General features: G+C 36.4%; 1 protein-coding gene across 3 annotated transcripts in view; it reads left to right on the forward strand.

The window, feature by feature from the left end:
- The window catches only part of FAP (fibroblast activation protein alpha), a 54,414-nt gene that overhangs the window by 36,288 nt on the left and 1,068 nt on the right, over positions 1 to 17,058 (forward strand). For 2 of the 3 annotated variants that reach the window (XM_054278289.1, XM_054278290.1), the window contains 5 exons: positions 11,303 to 11,403; positions 11,784 to 11,945; positions 12,825 to 12,878; positions 14,444 to 14,581; positions 16,668 to 16,811. In XM_054278289.1, coding sequence (XP_054134264.1) covers positions 11,303 to 11,403; positions 11,784 to 11,945; positions 12,825 to 12,878; positions 14,444 to 14,581; positions 16,668 to 16,811 — 599 coding nt within the window. Of the gene's footprint in view, positions 1 to 452; positions 2,685 to 11,302; positions 11,404 to 11,783; positions 11,946 to 12,824; positions 12,879 to 14,443; positions 14,582 to 16,667; positions 16,812 to 17,058 lie in introns of those variants that run through there. The other variant, XM_054278291.1, reaches the window with a different exon arrangement.

Consider the following 17,058-nt stretch of genomic DNA (forward strand, 5'->3'; position numbering starts at 1 on the left):
ATATGTGTGTTGTATTTCCACATCATCACTCACAAGGTTCATTTTGCATAGAACTCAAACAACATTTAGCCGAAATTTTGTTGCTTAGAGCTCAGTACTTATTCCTAAGCAAGACTCTTACCCTTATTACCCAGGCCATGCAGCAGGCCGAGGGGATTTCATCCCTAACAGCATCTCAAGGCTCTTGGACCTGACTTGATACAACTGGCCTCTAAGTACTGAGGCAGTAATGCTTACTCTTAAATAACAGAAGGCTTAGAAACCTTTTTTTCAGCAAGATTAAGAAAATATTGGGAACTGATGAAAAAGAAAATTATCAGGTTCCTCATTTTTCTTGACCCATCCACTTTCTTATGTGTAGCAATAAAATACATTTTTTGTATTTTTTGACTCTTGCAGAATTGAAAACATGACATAAGGGGTTTATGTTTTGTTTTTGCTTTTTCTTTCAGTGGTATACTGATCAGAACCATGGAATTCCAGGCCTTTCCAGCAAACATCTCTACACACATATGACCCACTTCCTCAAACAATGCTTTTCTTTGTCAGAATAAATAGGCTACCCAGAGCATGCTAAGGCATCTGAGACATCTTTGGGAGAATGAAAAGACAGCAGTGCCCAAGTTGTATGGTGTTCAGGTGAATTGATCACGGGAACTTTGAAACTTTAAACTTCATGTTTACATCCACTTTTGATGTTGTATATTAGCAAATGTTACGGTAACAAATGTTTTGACGCATTTGATATCTTTTGACAGAAAAAATAAAATCAGAATGTAAAGGGTCTTGTGCATCTATTGCCAACTTGCTTAAACTTACATTCTGCAGTCTAAGAGTGGTGGTTCATTGCAAATGCACACTGTCAGATTAATATGGTTGCATTTGTTAACTCTAACTGTAAAATGGGAAAGGACAAAGGAAGCAGTGCACATACCTAATTAGCATTCTAACAATAACCAGTTTCTCAAAATTGATTTCCATCCTTTTGTAAAGAATCCAAGAAGAGATAGGAACACACAATATTTAACTCTGAAGTTTGGATACCTATTGACAGTATTGAATGTGTTCAAATTTTATTCAACTTTTATTTGAAACCTTAATTCTGCAAAACTCTCAGTGTTCAGGTTTAAACATGAAAGCAGGACACTCATAGTAACTATCATATATCAGTGGGTTTTTCACCTGTATTCAAAGTATGTGAGCCATATTGACCTGTTTTTAATTTCTAATCATCACCTCAGCATTCAAACTGATCTCAGTGTCGTTCATCACAGACTGGAGGGGAGGGATCAAAGGATTGTGCAAGATTTCTTTGCTTTGTTTCTAGTGCAACAGTTTTAGGGAGTCTTTAAAAAATGGTGGAAGCTAAAAATGATTGGAATGCTTGTATTCTTTTCATTAGTAATTAAATCAGCCCTGTCATAATGTAAGAATATTAACAAGATAATTGGCAAGAGATCCTTTGTGGATTAAACAATTGCTTGGTCATGTGTTTAATTAGTCCACTGCATAAGAACCATGGTCTTTCTGACACAATCTCTGCTATTAGCTGTTGTGAGTGCAAAATAACCTAAAATAGATTGTGTTGCCTTCCCACAAAGCAAGCTGCTTCATAACTCTCAGTCAGAGACCAGTTGCTGCTTCTTTGTGGAAAAGCAAGGGGTTTCATTTGACTTTCTTGACAAAAACATGGGGTTTGGCCAAAATAATTAAAATGTGGAAGTGATTTGCTATGTAACAGCTTCCTTCGTTTGTTAATGGCAATATCAAATCTGATTTTCCACACATGAGAACATTCCTTAGATACATCTTTATGCAAATGTAGTTGCCAAGCTGTTTGTAATGGTTAAATTATACTTTGATGGGAACTCTTCAGAAAATACTCAATTAGTTCAGGTTTTTTTGGAAACGCTGCCAATTACGTGATGTTAATGAGCTTTTTGTTGGTAATGTAATTAAAATTCAACTGCTATAATGGCTAAAGGAAAAAATTATAGCTGTAAGAAAGTTAAAATTAAGCAAATATAACATGAAGTGGGCCTAATTAGATGTTGATTATATGGTCCTACGTGCATTTGCTGCACACAACAGTAGTCTCAGAAATATGGTTATCTTACAAATAAGGAATACAATTCCGTTGAAATAATGAAATTTAACTCTTAATTTGTTATATTGATACAACACCATGGAAATAATTGTAATCTTGTGGTGAAAGAGATAAAAATTAAGCTCTTATCTGAGATGCTCATAGGTTTAAGATACCTGAATATTTCAATGAGAACCTAAGTAATTCCCAAAAAAGCATGGTATCAATCTCACATAAATATCAATATATTAAGGTCACTTTCAATTTCCTCACCTTTATTTTATTTATTCTATTGAAAATCCTCTAAGTTCTGGAAATCTGGGCAGATAGATTGGTCCTTTGTTGATACTGTAAGTAATAAAATGATGCAATGTGTTGTTCACATCCTACCCACAGGTCTGTACTCTGAAGCTTTTGGAAGTATTTGAAATAAGGGACATTTCAGGAAAATCAGTTGAATAAAATAACAGAAGGTACCTCTTTCTCAAGTGGTGTATTAGCTATTTCATTATTAATCTGCCCTGAGGTCTGTTTGTTTCCTCAGGCAATCATAGTACACATCTTCCAAACTGTTCACCATCTACTTTGGCTTGTAGGCAGCAGTTGTGGGGATAAAAAAAAAAAAAATTAAAAATAAGTGCAGTTGCTGCCAACATTTTTCCTTCATTGTTTTTCATGTTGTTAATTTCTTTGCCTTACACAGTGTTCTTGCCAAAGAATGGGAATATGTCTCCAGCAGAGTGTGACATTTACACTGAATTGCTGAAATAATGTCTAACCTGAAAGCTTTATGATAGAGCAACCATGTGTTTTGATGACCTGGGAGAAAATGTCCTAGGATGCTCTGAGTGTCAAAAAACCCTTTTAAAAATACATCAGCATCAGATTGCTGGCTGGCTTGTGCTTATAACAGGTAATATCACAGTCAGTCACTAGAAAGGGTCCAGAGTACTGCAAATTTGCCCTTGTACTCTAACAGAATCACAGAATGCTTGGGGTTGGAGGGGAACTTTGGAGGCCTACTTATCTCACTTCCCTGTTCACACAGGCCTACCTACATCCCGTAGCCCAGGACTTTGTCCAGATGGCTTTTGAGTAACTAAAAGCCATCTGAAGGCTCTACAGTGTCCCTGGGCCACCACTGCCAGTGCTTGGTCCCCCTCATGGTAAAAAAGTGCTTCCTTTTCCTGAGACAGAACTCCCTATGTTTCAGTTTGTGCCTAGTGCTTCTCATTCTGTCCTTGGGCACCACTAAAACAGGTTGGCTCAGTGTTCTTTGGAAAATACCATCCCTTCAGATATTTGTATACAGTGAGCCTTCTCTAGAAAGAGAACATGTTCCATTCTGCCTTGTCTACAAACACAATCCATGTTACAAGCGTTACCCCAAGCATTCACTGGACAGGTATTTGCCCCACTACACTTCAGTCAGAGAGAAGAGCCTTAAGAGGCTACAGGATAGGCTCTGTTGTAACACACCTTCAGTAGTTCAAGGTGAAAGGGCTTGTCCTGAGGTATCAAGGTGAAACTAACAAAGTATGTGAATAAAAATATATATAACTATACTGCAAACACGGAATGTGATGTGTAAGAGCCAACACTAGGACACAATTTGAATTAAGCTAGGTTCCTATTACAAGAATGAACATCCTCAAAGTTTTGCTTCCCGCTTTCAAATGTTTTAGAGGATCTGGTTTTCAAAAAATGCTGAGCACGTTGTGTTCTTCTCTCATTTGGATAGTGCTCTCACACTTCAGATACTCAAACATACCACTTCAGACAATGAAACATGAGTCTTCAAATACCTGTCATATAAACAAGGTATCCAAGCCTCTGAAGGTAAAATATGTTTTTTCTGAATTAGGTAGACAGGCCCTTGATAAATAGCCACAAATACAGTTGTTTACAAGTCAGTTTCCACTATGAATTCTTTCTAGCTTTTAAAAATTAAAACTAGAGCTGAAAAGGAAAAATTGCTTTATTCTAGAGGCTGAAGTAAACATAAATAGTAGAAAGTCACTGATTCCACTCCAAACCTGTTCTCATCATTTACCTTATTCATGCTATGTGAGCTGTGCACATGAAAGAACTTGCAATCCTTATACTTCAAACACAGACCTACATGATTTGTTTCACACAGGATTACTGCAGCTGTAAAGAAGAAAAGTCCTGAAGAGAAATTTAGCAGAAAACCAGTCAGGTTCTTGAATATGGTTGCTGTTATACTCATTTTACTCAGATATCAAGTCCGATTCAGACTGCATTCAATACTTCCCAGTTTGCCAGGCAGTTCCAATTACAAGGCACAGCTGTTTAGAACATTTTAGAGAGTCATTTGAAGGCTCTATATTTAATCTGAATAATTCATAGTATTTGCAAAGAGCATTTGGTATTACTTTCAATTATGAACATTGTCTTCTCAGAATGTAAAACAACTAGTACATATTGGGCCAGCTCTTCTGCTTGCGCAAATTGATGCAGCTCCATTGACTCGCAGTGGAGCGATTCCAACTTCCCTGAGCAGACAGTGTGGGCTGCAGCTCAGCCACAATGGCTGTGGCTGCTGAGGTACAAACCTGTCATCACCCTGGCAGAGAGCACGGAGCTGGGTGCTGTGGAAAGGCCTGGAGACCCCAAACTCACCATTTCAGAAAGGCATTTGTGCTCCCCAAATGGTGGCATGGAGTTGTATACACACACAGGAACACACTGTGTGTGTTATGTACAAGCACAGGTTTATGGGTGCAACATGGTGGGTTTGTTGTGTGTGCATGTGTTTACTCATATGTTCCTCCTCTATTGGTTCCCATTCTCAGGAGGGGATGCTCTTTGTGATTATCATGTAACAAAGACAGCAAAACGAAGGGGGCTGCAGAGCGCAGCCCTCTGAGCTCACAGCTGACAAGGTTAGGAGAGAATGCTTTCTGTTTAATACAAGAAAGTAAAGGTTGTGGGCCTGTAGTCATACCCCAAGATACATACTCCTCCCTTTAGACATCTAATGGATAATAATACAATGGCAATAAATATGTAATGAAGAAATACACAGAAGAATTTGGGGAGGTCACTTTTTTGAAAGCATTTGATGAGGCTTTTTTTACTTTTTACTGTCAAAAGCCAGCAAGTTCCTAATTCATTAAAATGTTCAGCTCTTAACAATTTTAATCAGATGATGGTGCAGGAAACTTTGATAAATTCCAGATACAGTGAACTCAACCACTCCAATTGAATCACAAGAAACATGAAAATTTCCCAAAGGCAGGCCACTTTCAGCTTCTGTCTCTTAGTCTGACTCAAAGTATTGTCTCATTTGAGAATAATGATATAGAGGACAGTGCGCTTGCCCTTGATTTTGCCAAGAGGTACCATCTAACTGGTGTATTTTAAAATGTGAGAAGAACAAATGTGAGTGTATGTGCATGTCTCATACACTTGATATAATATGCTGCTTTTGTTTGGAAACTCTGCTGTGCTCCTGAAATATATACTATAGACTCAGTTAGGGCAACTGAGGGTTGCCTGGTTCTTGATGGCAGTTCACTTCTTTCCTGTACATTTTATTTTCTGTGTACAACTTGAAAAACAAGTAACCAGTCACCTTCTAGATGCTAGATGACCTGCTAGATGATACAGCTCTGTGACAACCTGCCCAACCAGGTGCACTGAGGTTTCCTGGCGGAGAGGATATTGTCTCGCATTCCGTACTGCCTCTTTCCAGAGTATCTGTAACTCAGCGTGCGCAGCGATGATTGTGGCGATCCCTGCCAAGCGTGTGTGTGTCAGTCCCGGTACAGGAGCCCTGGAAGGGCCCTTTGGTCCCCATCTGCTGCCCTGCCCGGGTACTGCAGGGCCTGGCCTCCGCGGGTCGCCCACCCCGAGGACCAGAAATGGAAAAAATAAACCATGAATCTCATAGATTGATTCAATAGCATAGAAAAATTACACTTAGCAAAAATTAAACTTGATTATGTGGACTGTGTGGTGAGACTTAATGTTTCCCTGAACTCCTACCATGGTACCACAGCCAGGTATTTAGGATGGAGCACTAGGAAGGATCCAGTAATTTTGGTTTGCCACTCTAATGTGGTTACTAAGGTTATACATTACCTCAGTTGTATCTTATGGGCAATGCCAATCTGGTCAGTCAGCAGAAAATTACCTCACTGAAGCACATTCTTTGCTGGCTTTGAGGAGCAGTGTTAAAGGTAATAAGGTTTGTTGTAATAAGTATGTGCCTTGTGCCACAAACCAGACCCTGAGGCACTCTAGATTGGAACACAGGCTGTCATTAACATTCAGTGAGATGTCTGCTGTGATTCCAGAACCTTCCTCCTACCTATCTCCCCTACCTGTTTCAGTATCTCTCTTGTCACCACATGGATGACCATGGCTTTCTTTGGCAATGCTGCTCCACCAGAGCTATGAAATTGTCTCCACTGAACAAGAGTAATTGCATTGAACAGGCACTAGTACACATCTCAAATCTATTTTGTTTAATTTTTTTCCTTGTAGGGAATGGAAATGTGAGCAAATGCTTTATCTTGCATAAATCTATAGGCCACGGTGTGAAACTCAGTGTATAGTGAATGTTTGGCATATAGTTCTCAAGTGAGTATGAATTTTCTTACAATAGCATTTACAAATTTGGAATTTTACATCTAGGGCTAATCAAAACATTTTTTTTAAATTTCACCTGTGCTAGGCATAGCATAGTGGGTAGCCATCACTGCAATATTTCACATCTCTTCATCTTCATTATACTGGCACGAGATTACCTGAAGAATCATTCAAGGGCTTTGGAAAAGTTGTGCTTATTTTCAACAATGAATTGAATTTATAAACTCTGATTTAAAATCAATAAGTGAAAACAATGCTATTGATGTCAATAGAATCAGGATTCTAACTATTAAATGTGGCAAATCAGAAACTGGAGAAATTGCTGCCTTGATCCCAGGCACCTTTTGCCCACTGTTTGTCATGTTAATGCCCTTCTGTTTGATATTTACTACTTTGGACATTGCTACCTCAGTCCTTCTGCAAATCCATGTTAGCATTGATGTCATAAAGTAAGCAGAATGGATGTGTGAAATTGCTTGTAAAATTATCAAATGAAATGAATAGCAAATAAGATGACTTTTTTTTAAAGTTGAATAAGGAAACTGTCAGCAATGATGCACTCCTGTAATGCTTACTAGAGCTGAACAGTATATATATAAGTCTGTGCAAAAGAGGCAGCTAGGCAGAGCTCAGGATCCTCAAGGCTTGCCATAGTTGCAGAAGAGAGAGTAGCTCTTTCTGCAGCTGCCACGTATCACCTCTGAGTAAAATAAGGTAAGATTTATATGAACTACCAGTTATTTGTTTGAGAAAGCCGAGTGCATTATCTGCATTGTGCTGCCCAAAGTTTGCAATAGAGGTGCAGATCTTTCAGCAAATTGGTGTTTTCTTCTGAGGTTATACTCACTGATATTTGGAGTTAATGACATCATAATTTAAATATTTTGATGTATTGATTACTTCAACAGAGAATGATCCGATAAATGGAAATCAACACTTTGTGTTGCAGAATTAATTGAAAGAAGGAAGATTAACCATGAGAACATGAAAGACAGGATTGTAGTAAGAATTTAAATGAGATACACAATTATTGATTTTTATATTTTTATCTTCTTTAGTACCTTCTGTAGAAATAATTAATTAATGTGGTGTATTTACAATAGATAATCTGAGTTTAAAATTATTCACTCCTTATAGATACTGCCTAAATAGGAATCAATGAGGATTAAGCTAGAAAGATGGAAACAAATTCAGTGGGTTTATGTAGACTCTGATTTAAAACTGTCCAAGACAGATTGTCACTCTGTCACCCTACAGACTGTCACTCCACTGCCCCACTTTTAGATTAATTTGTCTCAAGCAACTATTATTTCCATATCACTGTAAGATCAGAAAAGGAAATTTTATAGCACAGAAGTAAAATTAAAGCCTTTCAATAGTTATTGGGATTATTGCATAAAATTTAATTTAATCTTCCATCCTACTGTGGAATTCCTTAGACTAGAACTGTTGGATTTTACAGAACTTTCTACAAGGCATTATAGCATGGTGGGTAAATTAGATGTAAAACAAACCTACCTGAAAAAGTAATTTATTTATTTCTAGAAATTATTGCTATTTGCAGACACTTTCATTTCAATAGAAATATATTTTGTTCATTCATCCATGTTCATATGAAAATATTTCCATTTTTTGCTGCTTTTTTAATGTAACTTCATAATTTCTATTTTTTAACTGGAAAGAGATACAAATGTGACTTTTGAAAGTTTTTTTGAAAACTCAGTGAAATTAAGCCAGTTAAAATTGTACATAGATACAAAAAATCTTCTACACTTGTAGTAGAATATATTAGATAACTAGCAAAATCAGGTTGGTCAAGGAAATAATATTCAAATAAGTATCTGATCAAGATTTGAGAGGTATATTTGTTACTTATTTCTGATGGTTCAAACTGAGATGTCTTAATTTTTTCATTTTCAATCAGAAAGATATGGAAATATTTTCATTAGTCTAATATGCATAGGAATAAAAATTTTCTGTGTGACATTAGCTTTAGTTTTCCTGTGCCTTGACAATAGGTTTCCATTGCTTTTAGCAGTATCTACTGGTGACCTAAATAGCTTACAGCAAATACAACCTTTTTTCTGATTGAGAAATTAATTGATTAGCCAGCATAAACTAAGAAAATACCATTTTTCTGATTATCTCTTTTTCTCTATAACACATGTCTATATTATCAAGAATAAAATTACAACTTCTTCTTTTGAAACTGTATCCTGTTTAACTTGTCAAGAACTTCTGTCGCTGGTTTAACTCACCAATAGCAAATACTAAATGCTGAAAAAACAAAACTGATGCTAATTTTTTTAAGAACATATTTGACAGAAGGTCAATAGTTTTTGGAAAAGCTTGTTTTATTATTAAGGATTCTCTAAAATTTTATGAATTTCAAAAACATTATATATATGCATTTATACATATTTCTTTTTTGATAATCTCACCATTTTGATTCTGAAAATTTTAGAAAGCAGTTGACAGTGGATTTAACTTTAATCTTAATACTTAAGGGATGAAGTAGCCAGTGGCACTGTTCACATCTGAAAGTTCTGTAGGCCTGAGACATTAGAGTTAGAGCCAAGATAAACTGAAATTATCTCTTTACTGACTACAGTGACTTTGAATTATCATTTAATAACTTTTATATAAAAGAAAAGCTTTTGGTGTTGGATATTTCATTCCACCTCAGTGGCTTGGGTTTATGGCTAATCTGGATCACAGTTTAATAAAGCTACAGACAGCTGTAAACTAGGACTATCAAGCAGGGCAAATTTACTTATGTATGCTGTAATAGCCAGACTTTGGTGTCCAAGTCCAGGTAAACTCATTTACAGCTGTATCAGCTACCAGATTGGCAAATCAAACCATTTGGAAACGACCACAACAGAGTCATTTCCCACAGAACAGGCAGAGCTTTTGTTCCATTGCTAGAAGCCTATGAAATGTGGAATTATGCATTCCTTGAGATAAACATTGGATGTCAGTGTTGCACCACCAATTTACAGCTCCAAACGAAACAGTGAAAACAGATTTCAGCACCAGAGTTAGGGTTTTAATAAGGCTGACTACATGACCACTGTGGTATCTGTTGGTACTATAGCAGGGTATGTTCAAGTGAAGGGGTCAACTCTTATATACCAGGACATTGCACAAGGCAGGATGAACAGACATTGATGAAAAAATGAGTAACACTGGCAGTGGCTTCTGGTGGAGGGAGGAAAACTGACTCCATTGCCTAATAGTAAAATACTTCAGAAAAATTCAAAAATTATACCTACACATTTATTTTCCTGAGCTTGATCAATATTTTATTAAGATTTTGATTGCCTTAAGTATTTGGATACAGATACTGAGGTATTATAGTAAAATATTCATATTATTCAGTAAGAGATTATTTTTAAGAGATTAAAAATCAGGCCTTACAAAGTACCAGTCCGATAGATTCTTCCTAACCATTGGTAAAATGCCTGCCAATAGTCAAGATTTGCATCTCCAACTATAAGTTGTTTTAAAACAGATGGGAGAAACAGGTTTCAAAAAAAATCTGCTATGAAGGAGCAGACTACAGGGGCAGAGTAGAAGTCCTACAGCAGTAGGATTTTTGATGCAGATCACCTTTTCAGAGGTGTTCATATAGCCCCCTCATTTGCATTGCTCAGTGCAGAGCCAAGTCTCAATCTCAAAATGGAGCAATCTGCACCTTCACTACACATCATTCCCTCATCATTTTCTAAAGCTTCCTCCAGCCTATAATATATTTAAATTCAGCCTCTTGTGACAAGGCATCAAAATAGAGAAGATATATATTTTCACTCAGACAGCCTTATTTTATAAATCAGTAAGCAGTAAGTAAATCAGCTTAAATAGTTCCTGCAGTGGAGCCACAGGAAGAGGGTATAAATTACATTTATTGAGATGTGTTTTTTGTAACTGGGACTTACTTTGCTACCACTTTGCTTCAAGGCACTCATGTATCCTATCTCCCTTTGTTTCCCAGACTGTATAATAAACCTCCATAGGAAAATGCCATGGATGGCAGAAGGGCTTATTCAAATACACAAGTATTAGCCCAAGTACATGACAAAATTATTTCCAATGACATTTTCCTGATGTGAACTCATTGCAACTTCCGTGAGAAAGTATGGGGAGCTGCTAATGTGACAGTATTCTTGACAAAGATTTGCTTTGTTTTTTTCTCTAGTGAATGACCTGGGAAAAGAAATCACAGCCACATCACTACCCCAGTTTTGCAACAGAACAGTATCACAGATCTAATGCTTGCCAGCAGCAGAACCCAGAGAAAAGAACAGACCTTTATCCTCACATTGCATAAGACAGCAAGGATGCAGCTGCTCTCAGCTCTCCTTGCATTCTAGAATACAGACTAGAGCTGAAAGACTGGAACAGAAACTACCTCTTCTGAATGCCTACCCAAGGCCCTGAAATGTCATCCCCTGGACATTAAACCCATCCTAGAAGGCTCCTTATATTTAACCTTCATGTTTAGACCAGCACTAAGAATGTCTCTTTTTGGTGTAATTGATTCAGACATATGTAAACATTATAACATTTTTCTTTGTTGCTTTATTTCTGTTTCAACAGGCAATGAAAATGAAAAGCATTTATTTTGTTGCTGGTCTCCTTTTAATGATAGTTCAAGGCAGCTGGCAAAATCCTCTTCAAGATACAGAGGAGAAATCAAGGTAAATTCTTTAGACCAAACTTTAATAAATACTTGGCATGAACTTTGTTTTCTTACACTTTGAATAACATACTGTAATTTAAAGACCCCTTCATGCATTCTTGATCTACCATTGAAATTGACAGGGTTTTTAATATTGCTAAGCTTAGCACAGAAATTTGGGGTATTAAAACAATGGCTACCTTATTTATCCAAGAAGACTGTGTAACTGGGCAGTGTCCAATCTGCTATACAGATTCCTTTTAACAGACAGCTACTGAGCAATATGCCACTTGCTTTCTCTTTGTGGGAGTAAAAAATAGTATTGTTGAAAGAAGAATCAATGCACCTGTAGACTGTACTGCAACCATTGCAGATTAACAAGGTCTAAACTTTTCACAGATCATTCAAAGCTTCCCATTCTGAGCCAATAGAGGAATCCAGACCGCTGAATGAAGTGAAACGTCACTCACAAGGCACATTCACCAGTGATTACACCAAGTACCTGGACACCAGACGAGCTCAGGACTTTGTGCAATGGTTAATGAGCACTAAAAGAAATGGGTAAGCATTTTGGTCACATTGATACAGATCTCCACAAGCAGAAACAGCCAAGAATCTGGCCAATTCAGTTTATTGGTATCAGCTTCCCATCCCAGACCATGGATAAACCTCAAATAAGTAAAGTACTTGAGGAAAATTTATGTATACAATCATAGAATCATTTAGTTTGGAAAGGACCTCTAAGATCTAGTCCAGCCATTAACAGAATATTAATATATTATTAGAAATGAGAAACATGCAAAATCAATCAAAAGGATTTGGCTAAATCAAAATGTACTGTCTTATATGCCACCTAAAAAGACTGTCTCAGACTCTTTGAGGCAGATTTTCTCAGTGAATCAATTAAGTTCAATATGAATAAGATATTTAAATATAATGCACAATTCTGAGCCATTAGGCCTCATCAAAACTTTCCTATCTATGGATACTCTAATCCTGAAGCTTCATTTGTGAAAAGGCAGCTGATGTGTAAGTTTTTTTGACCACTGGATAATTTACCAGTATCATCAATATAAATTGGCATGTTTTTTTCAAATATACTTTGATTAAACTCAAGCTAGAAAGCTGAGAGCAAGAATAATGTACACATGTGTCAGTCTTATGTTCTAGAGAAAATCTGCCCAAAAAGAGTCCAGAAATATCCAGAAGAATCTATTACATTAATGGTTTTAAATCTCTGTGGAAGTCTTTAAAGTATAAAGTAACAATTTCTACACATTGTACTAATTTAAATTCATATGTCTGAAATACAATGAATATAATATTCATCTATGAGTCATGAGGATTCACTATAATATTCAAATAATAACCAATAAAGCTTATGCAGGCTCTGCAGTGTACTGGTAATAATGATCTAATGATTGTGCAATTTCACTACAGCCAACAAGCACAGGAGGACACAGAAAATAACAAAGTCCCTGACCAGCTCTCAAGGTATTCTGTTTGTCACAACTTGTTATTCTAAACCAGTTTCAGTTCATTTTCAGTTGAACAAGAAAGAGAACAACTAGTGTTTTTTGAAATGTTACCATAATCAAAGAAATATCAATCAGATACCTTATTTCACACCTGCTTTTTACAAGGAAATAGGATATATTTCTGTTATTTATTCCTGTACCTGTGTTCTATAGCTGTAGATGCAAGGAATGCAACAGGATGAGAATAGGTTTCAGGAAAGCACATTTTGAGTAATCAAGGAGAGTAGAGAATAACATAAAAAAAAGAACTTGGTATGGAGAAAGGCTGAAGGAAAAAAAAATAAACAAAAACAACACATTATGTTGAAGAACAAAAAATCAGTGAGAAGATTAGTGAGAGGAAGGTGGCCAGGAAAATTTGCTGAGAGCTGATTAAACATGATGTAATGTTCAGCCCTCTGCGCTCAGTCCCATGTTTCATAAACCACTTATTACAGAAAGGACAAGACCTGCTGAAGGCCAGAATTCTGTTTCTTCACTGTGTTTTTGAGAAAAGGTTAGCGAGATTGGAAATTTTAAATAAATAAAGGAGACACTGAGTGTTTTTGCAACACAGATTAAAATACCTATATGAATTCTTTCTCTCATCAGAAAATCCAAAAAGGATAGCTCAGATCACAAAGACCCTTACATTCACACTGTCAATATTAATAACAAATTTGTAATAATGTTTCCGCTTCATTGAAACAGCATATCTCAAAAAAATTAGCATTTCATTAAAAATGTTCCAAACAACTCTAGTTAGCATGCTGATGAAAAGTGCAGATGGTACTAAATTAGGAGGAATGGTGACATCCCAAGAAGAAAAAATAATAGAAAGAGCTAGTTTTGGGCAGAAATTAACAAATTTTGAAACAGAAATGCTAGGGAATTTATTCATGGAAAATATTCCATAATATGTCTACTTCTTAGTGCAGTTTGCCTTCTCAGGAGCCACTGTAACATAATTTTGTGTTATATCAGAGAAATAACCACAATGAGGTGTAGGGAGGGAGAATGCCTTTAATAAGATGCAGTTGATCAGGCTTGAAAGTTTTCCAAGATTATGACTTGGCCAGAGAGATGATTTAAAAGGTTTATAGTTGTTTATAAAACAACTTAAAATGTAAACTTGAAAGGAATTAAGTCTGAATACTTTGGCTCAGAAATAATGAAGGGGAAGGTAGGAGAAACATTTAACAAAGGGCAACAAAAAGCATGTCTGTATAATACAATACAGTTTCTAGCTCATACTTAATTAGTAAGACCATTTCAATACAGCTGTAATTGCTTTCCACACCTGAAGTGAGTTGTTCAGAACTAGTTCAGGAATCTCTGCACAAAACTGTATGGCATAGTACAGGCATACCTTCAGAACTGAAACCTAGCAATAAAAAATATGTCAAGATCAATTTGAGGCACAAAAAGAAACCCTCTCTCCTATAGAAACACTAGTCTGAAACAGGGGAAATTGAAATCAATAAAGATTGTTTAAAAGTTAAGTTCTTACAGTCTGCTCCTGTGGTGCTGCTCTCCTTTCAGCAATGCCATCTCCAAGCGCCACGCTGAGTATGAGAGACATGCTGAGGGCACCTACACCAGTGACATCACCTCTTATTTGGAAGGTCAAGCTGCCAAAGAGTTCATTGCTTGGTTAGTGAATGGACGAGGAAGAAGAGAGTAAGAATCCATCCGTTCCTCTTATTAAATTTTGCCTAGTATTTGGGGTTGGAAATCATGTCTGATGAAATTTTGATGTGCTTTTGATCATTCTCACTGTACTTCATGTGTTTCTTTTGTATTAGAAGATATTCTGTTGGTGATTGACTACCACTTTACATTAAGTTCAAATACAGATTAAAATCTGTTCAGTATGCTGTTACACTCTAAAAGGTCAAGTTTTATTTAAGGTCAACACATCTGAAACTAAACCAGACCTTCTTCCTCTAACTATGATGTTCCCCTTCACATAACATTGCTTACAGTCTCCTTAACTGTCACTGAGATTATTCAAGTCACTACCATCTTAAATTGCCTTCTTTTCCTTGTACAGTCCATCTTTTCCTCTGCAATATTTCCAAGATTAAATCTTTACCAATATCTTCAGGTGTACTCTGTGTGCTGATGATCATTCCCAGCGGTAGCTTAAAACTCCTTTTCCTCTTCCCATGCTTCTCAGAGTCTCCCCAAGCTGCTGCTGCCATAACTATCATTTGCTATAGCTTGTCTTCCTTTTTGAGATGCCTCTGATTCTTTTGCCATGGTTTGCAGTTCCCTGGACACAAAGCTCCACTAATGGTTTTGCCTACCCATGATTTCTTTGACTTCTACCTTGTTCTCCACATATTCATTGCAGATTTCTCTATCCTATCCACTTCATGTACTCCCTCATGACTTTACATCTTTTGTCATGATGGTCTTACACTTAGAGTGGCATTGCCTTCAGTCTCCTGCAGGCATCCTCTGCTCATCTATTTCCAACTCTGCATGGTGAGGAGCTACACCATGCAGCTGCCACTGCCCACCTTTCAACTGTTCTGTACTTATTTGTGCCTTTAGACTGTAAGCTCTTTGGGGCAGGGATTTCAGTCCATCCTCTGATTAAATATTCTACCAGCTGTAAAGTATTATGTAAGTCTCTCACTTTACATAAAAATAATAATAATAAATAATAATAAAATACAATCTGTAAGACAAGATTGTGTGTTGTAGTTAAGGAAGACTAAATAGGAAAAATTAAGTTTTGTAAATATTGACAATTTCCTGAAAAAAACAGAGTTAAATAAATTAGATCAGCTACACAGAGAAGGGAAAAGCTGGTTCCCCTTCCTAGTTATGTTCAGACATCCGCTTGTTTTCCTGTCATGTTTTATTTTCATGAGCAGAAATAGAGTATTTCTGTATCCATTTGAGATAAATACAACCTCACTGAACTTAGAAACCAATATTTAGTAGAATTTGTGGTTGAACTTGAATATAGCCTTCCTTGAAATGAACCAGTCTGCCTGTCATTGGATCCAGGACCCAGGCTGCTTCAGCATCAGTCCACATTAATGAAATCCATCAAAATCTTCCTATATTTGATGGGATGAAACAAGAGAGGAAAGTTTTCTAAATCAAACTCTGGTTTTGACAAACTGGTTTTCCAGCAGTGAAAAAAAGAACAGAAAAATAATCAGGATCCGATTCCAAGTATAAAATGCAACATTCTATGATTTTACATCAAACAAGCACATAGGTTTTATACAAGTGCTTTAAGTGAGCTATTTCAACCATTCCTCTGCGACAAAAAAACAAAAAAAATTGCCCTTAATAATTCTCATTAAGAATAAGCATTCTTAGGAAATATAATTTCAAGTAAATAAATAGGCCTTATGTTCAAATAAAACAGAAAAAAGAATGAAAATTTGACTGTAATATTTTAATAGTGGTATTTCTTAAATAGTAATTCTTAGTAAATGACTGGTGCCTAATATACATGGCATAGACACTGCAGACTGAGATATACTTTTGCATGTATGGCTTTTTCAAAACTGCTGGAAAGGAGTTTAGGCTCAGTGGAAGGAATGGCTGTGTGTTTTGAAAATAATGCCTCAAAAGATGTTGTGACACGCATCGTGCTGTATTGAGCCGTAACATCAGGCTCAACCCTTAACTCTTTCAAATCACAGGGAATGTGCAGTGTATTAGAACCCTGTAACAAGGCCCTTTTAAATGGTTTGTCTGTTTTGATCTGCACAGTGTTGATAACTTCTTACCTTTGAAGTTTCCCAGAAAAAGCTCTTCTGGCTGAAGAGATGGGTCGGAGACATGCAGATGGCACTTTCACCAGTGATATCAACAAAGTCCTTGATGACATGGCTGCCAAAGAGTTCCTAAAATGGCTCATTAACACAAAAGTTACCCAAAGGTGACTAAATTTTGTACTATTCTTAATATACTGGTATTTTATATGCATTTGTCACACCTACTAATTTTTCTCTTAGCTGTTGTTATATCTGTAGTATGTTGCAAACTTTGTTACAGACAGATGAAGAAGGATAAGACACTAAATGGAACTCATTCCAAATATTATTTGAATTTTTATCCAAATTTATTTCCAAATTTATATCCAATATTTATTTCCAAATATTATTTGAATGGTGAACCTCTCTAAT

Source organism: Melozone crissalis, unplaced genomic scaffold (assembly GCF_028551555.1).
Source record: "Melozone crissalis strain CALT ecotype California unplaced genomic scaffold, PUWL_Pcris_2 ptg000023l_1, whole genome shotgun sequence".
NCBI classification, from domain to species: domain Eukaryota; kingdom Metazoa; phylum Chordata; class Aves; order Passeriformes; family Passerellidae; genus Melozone; species Melozone crissalis.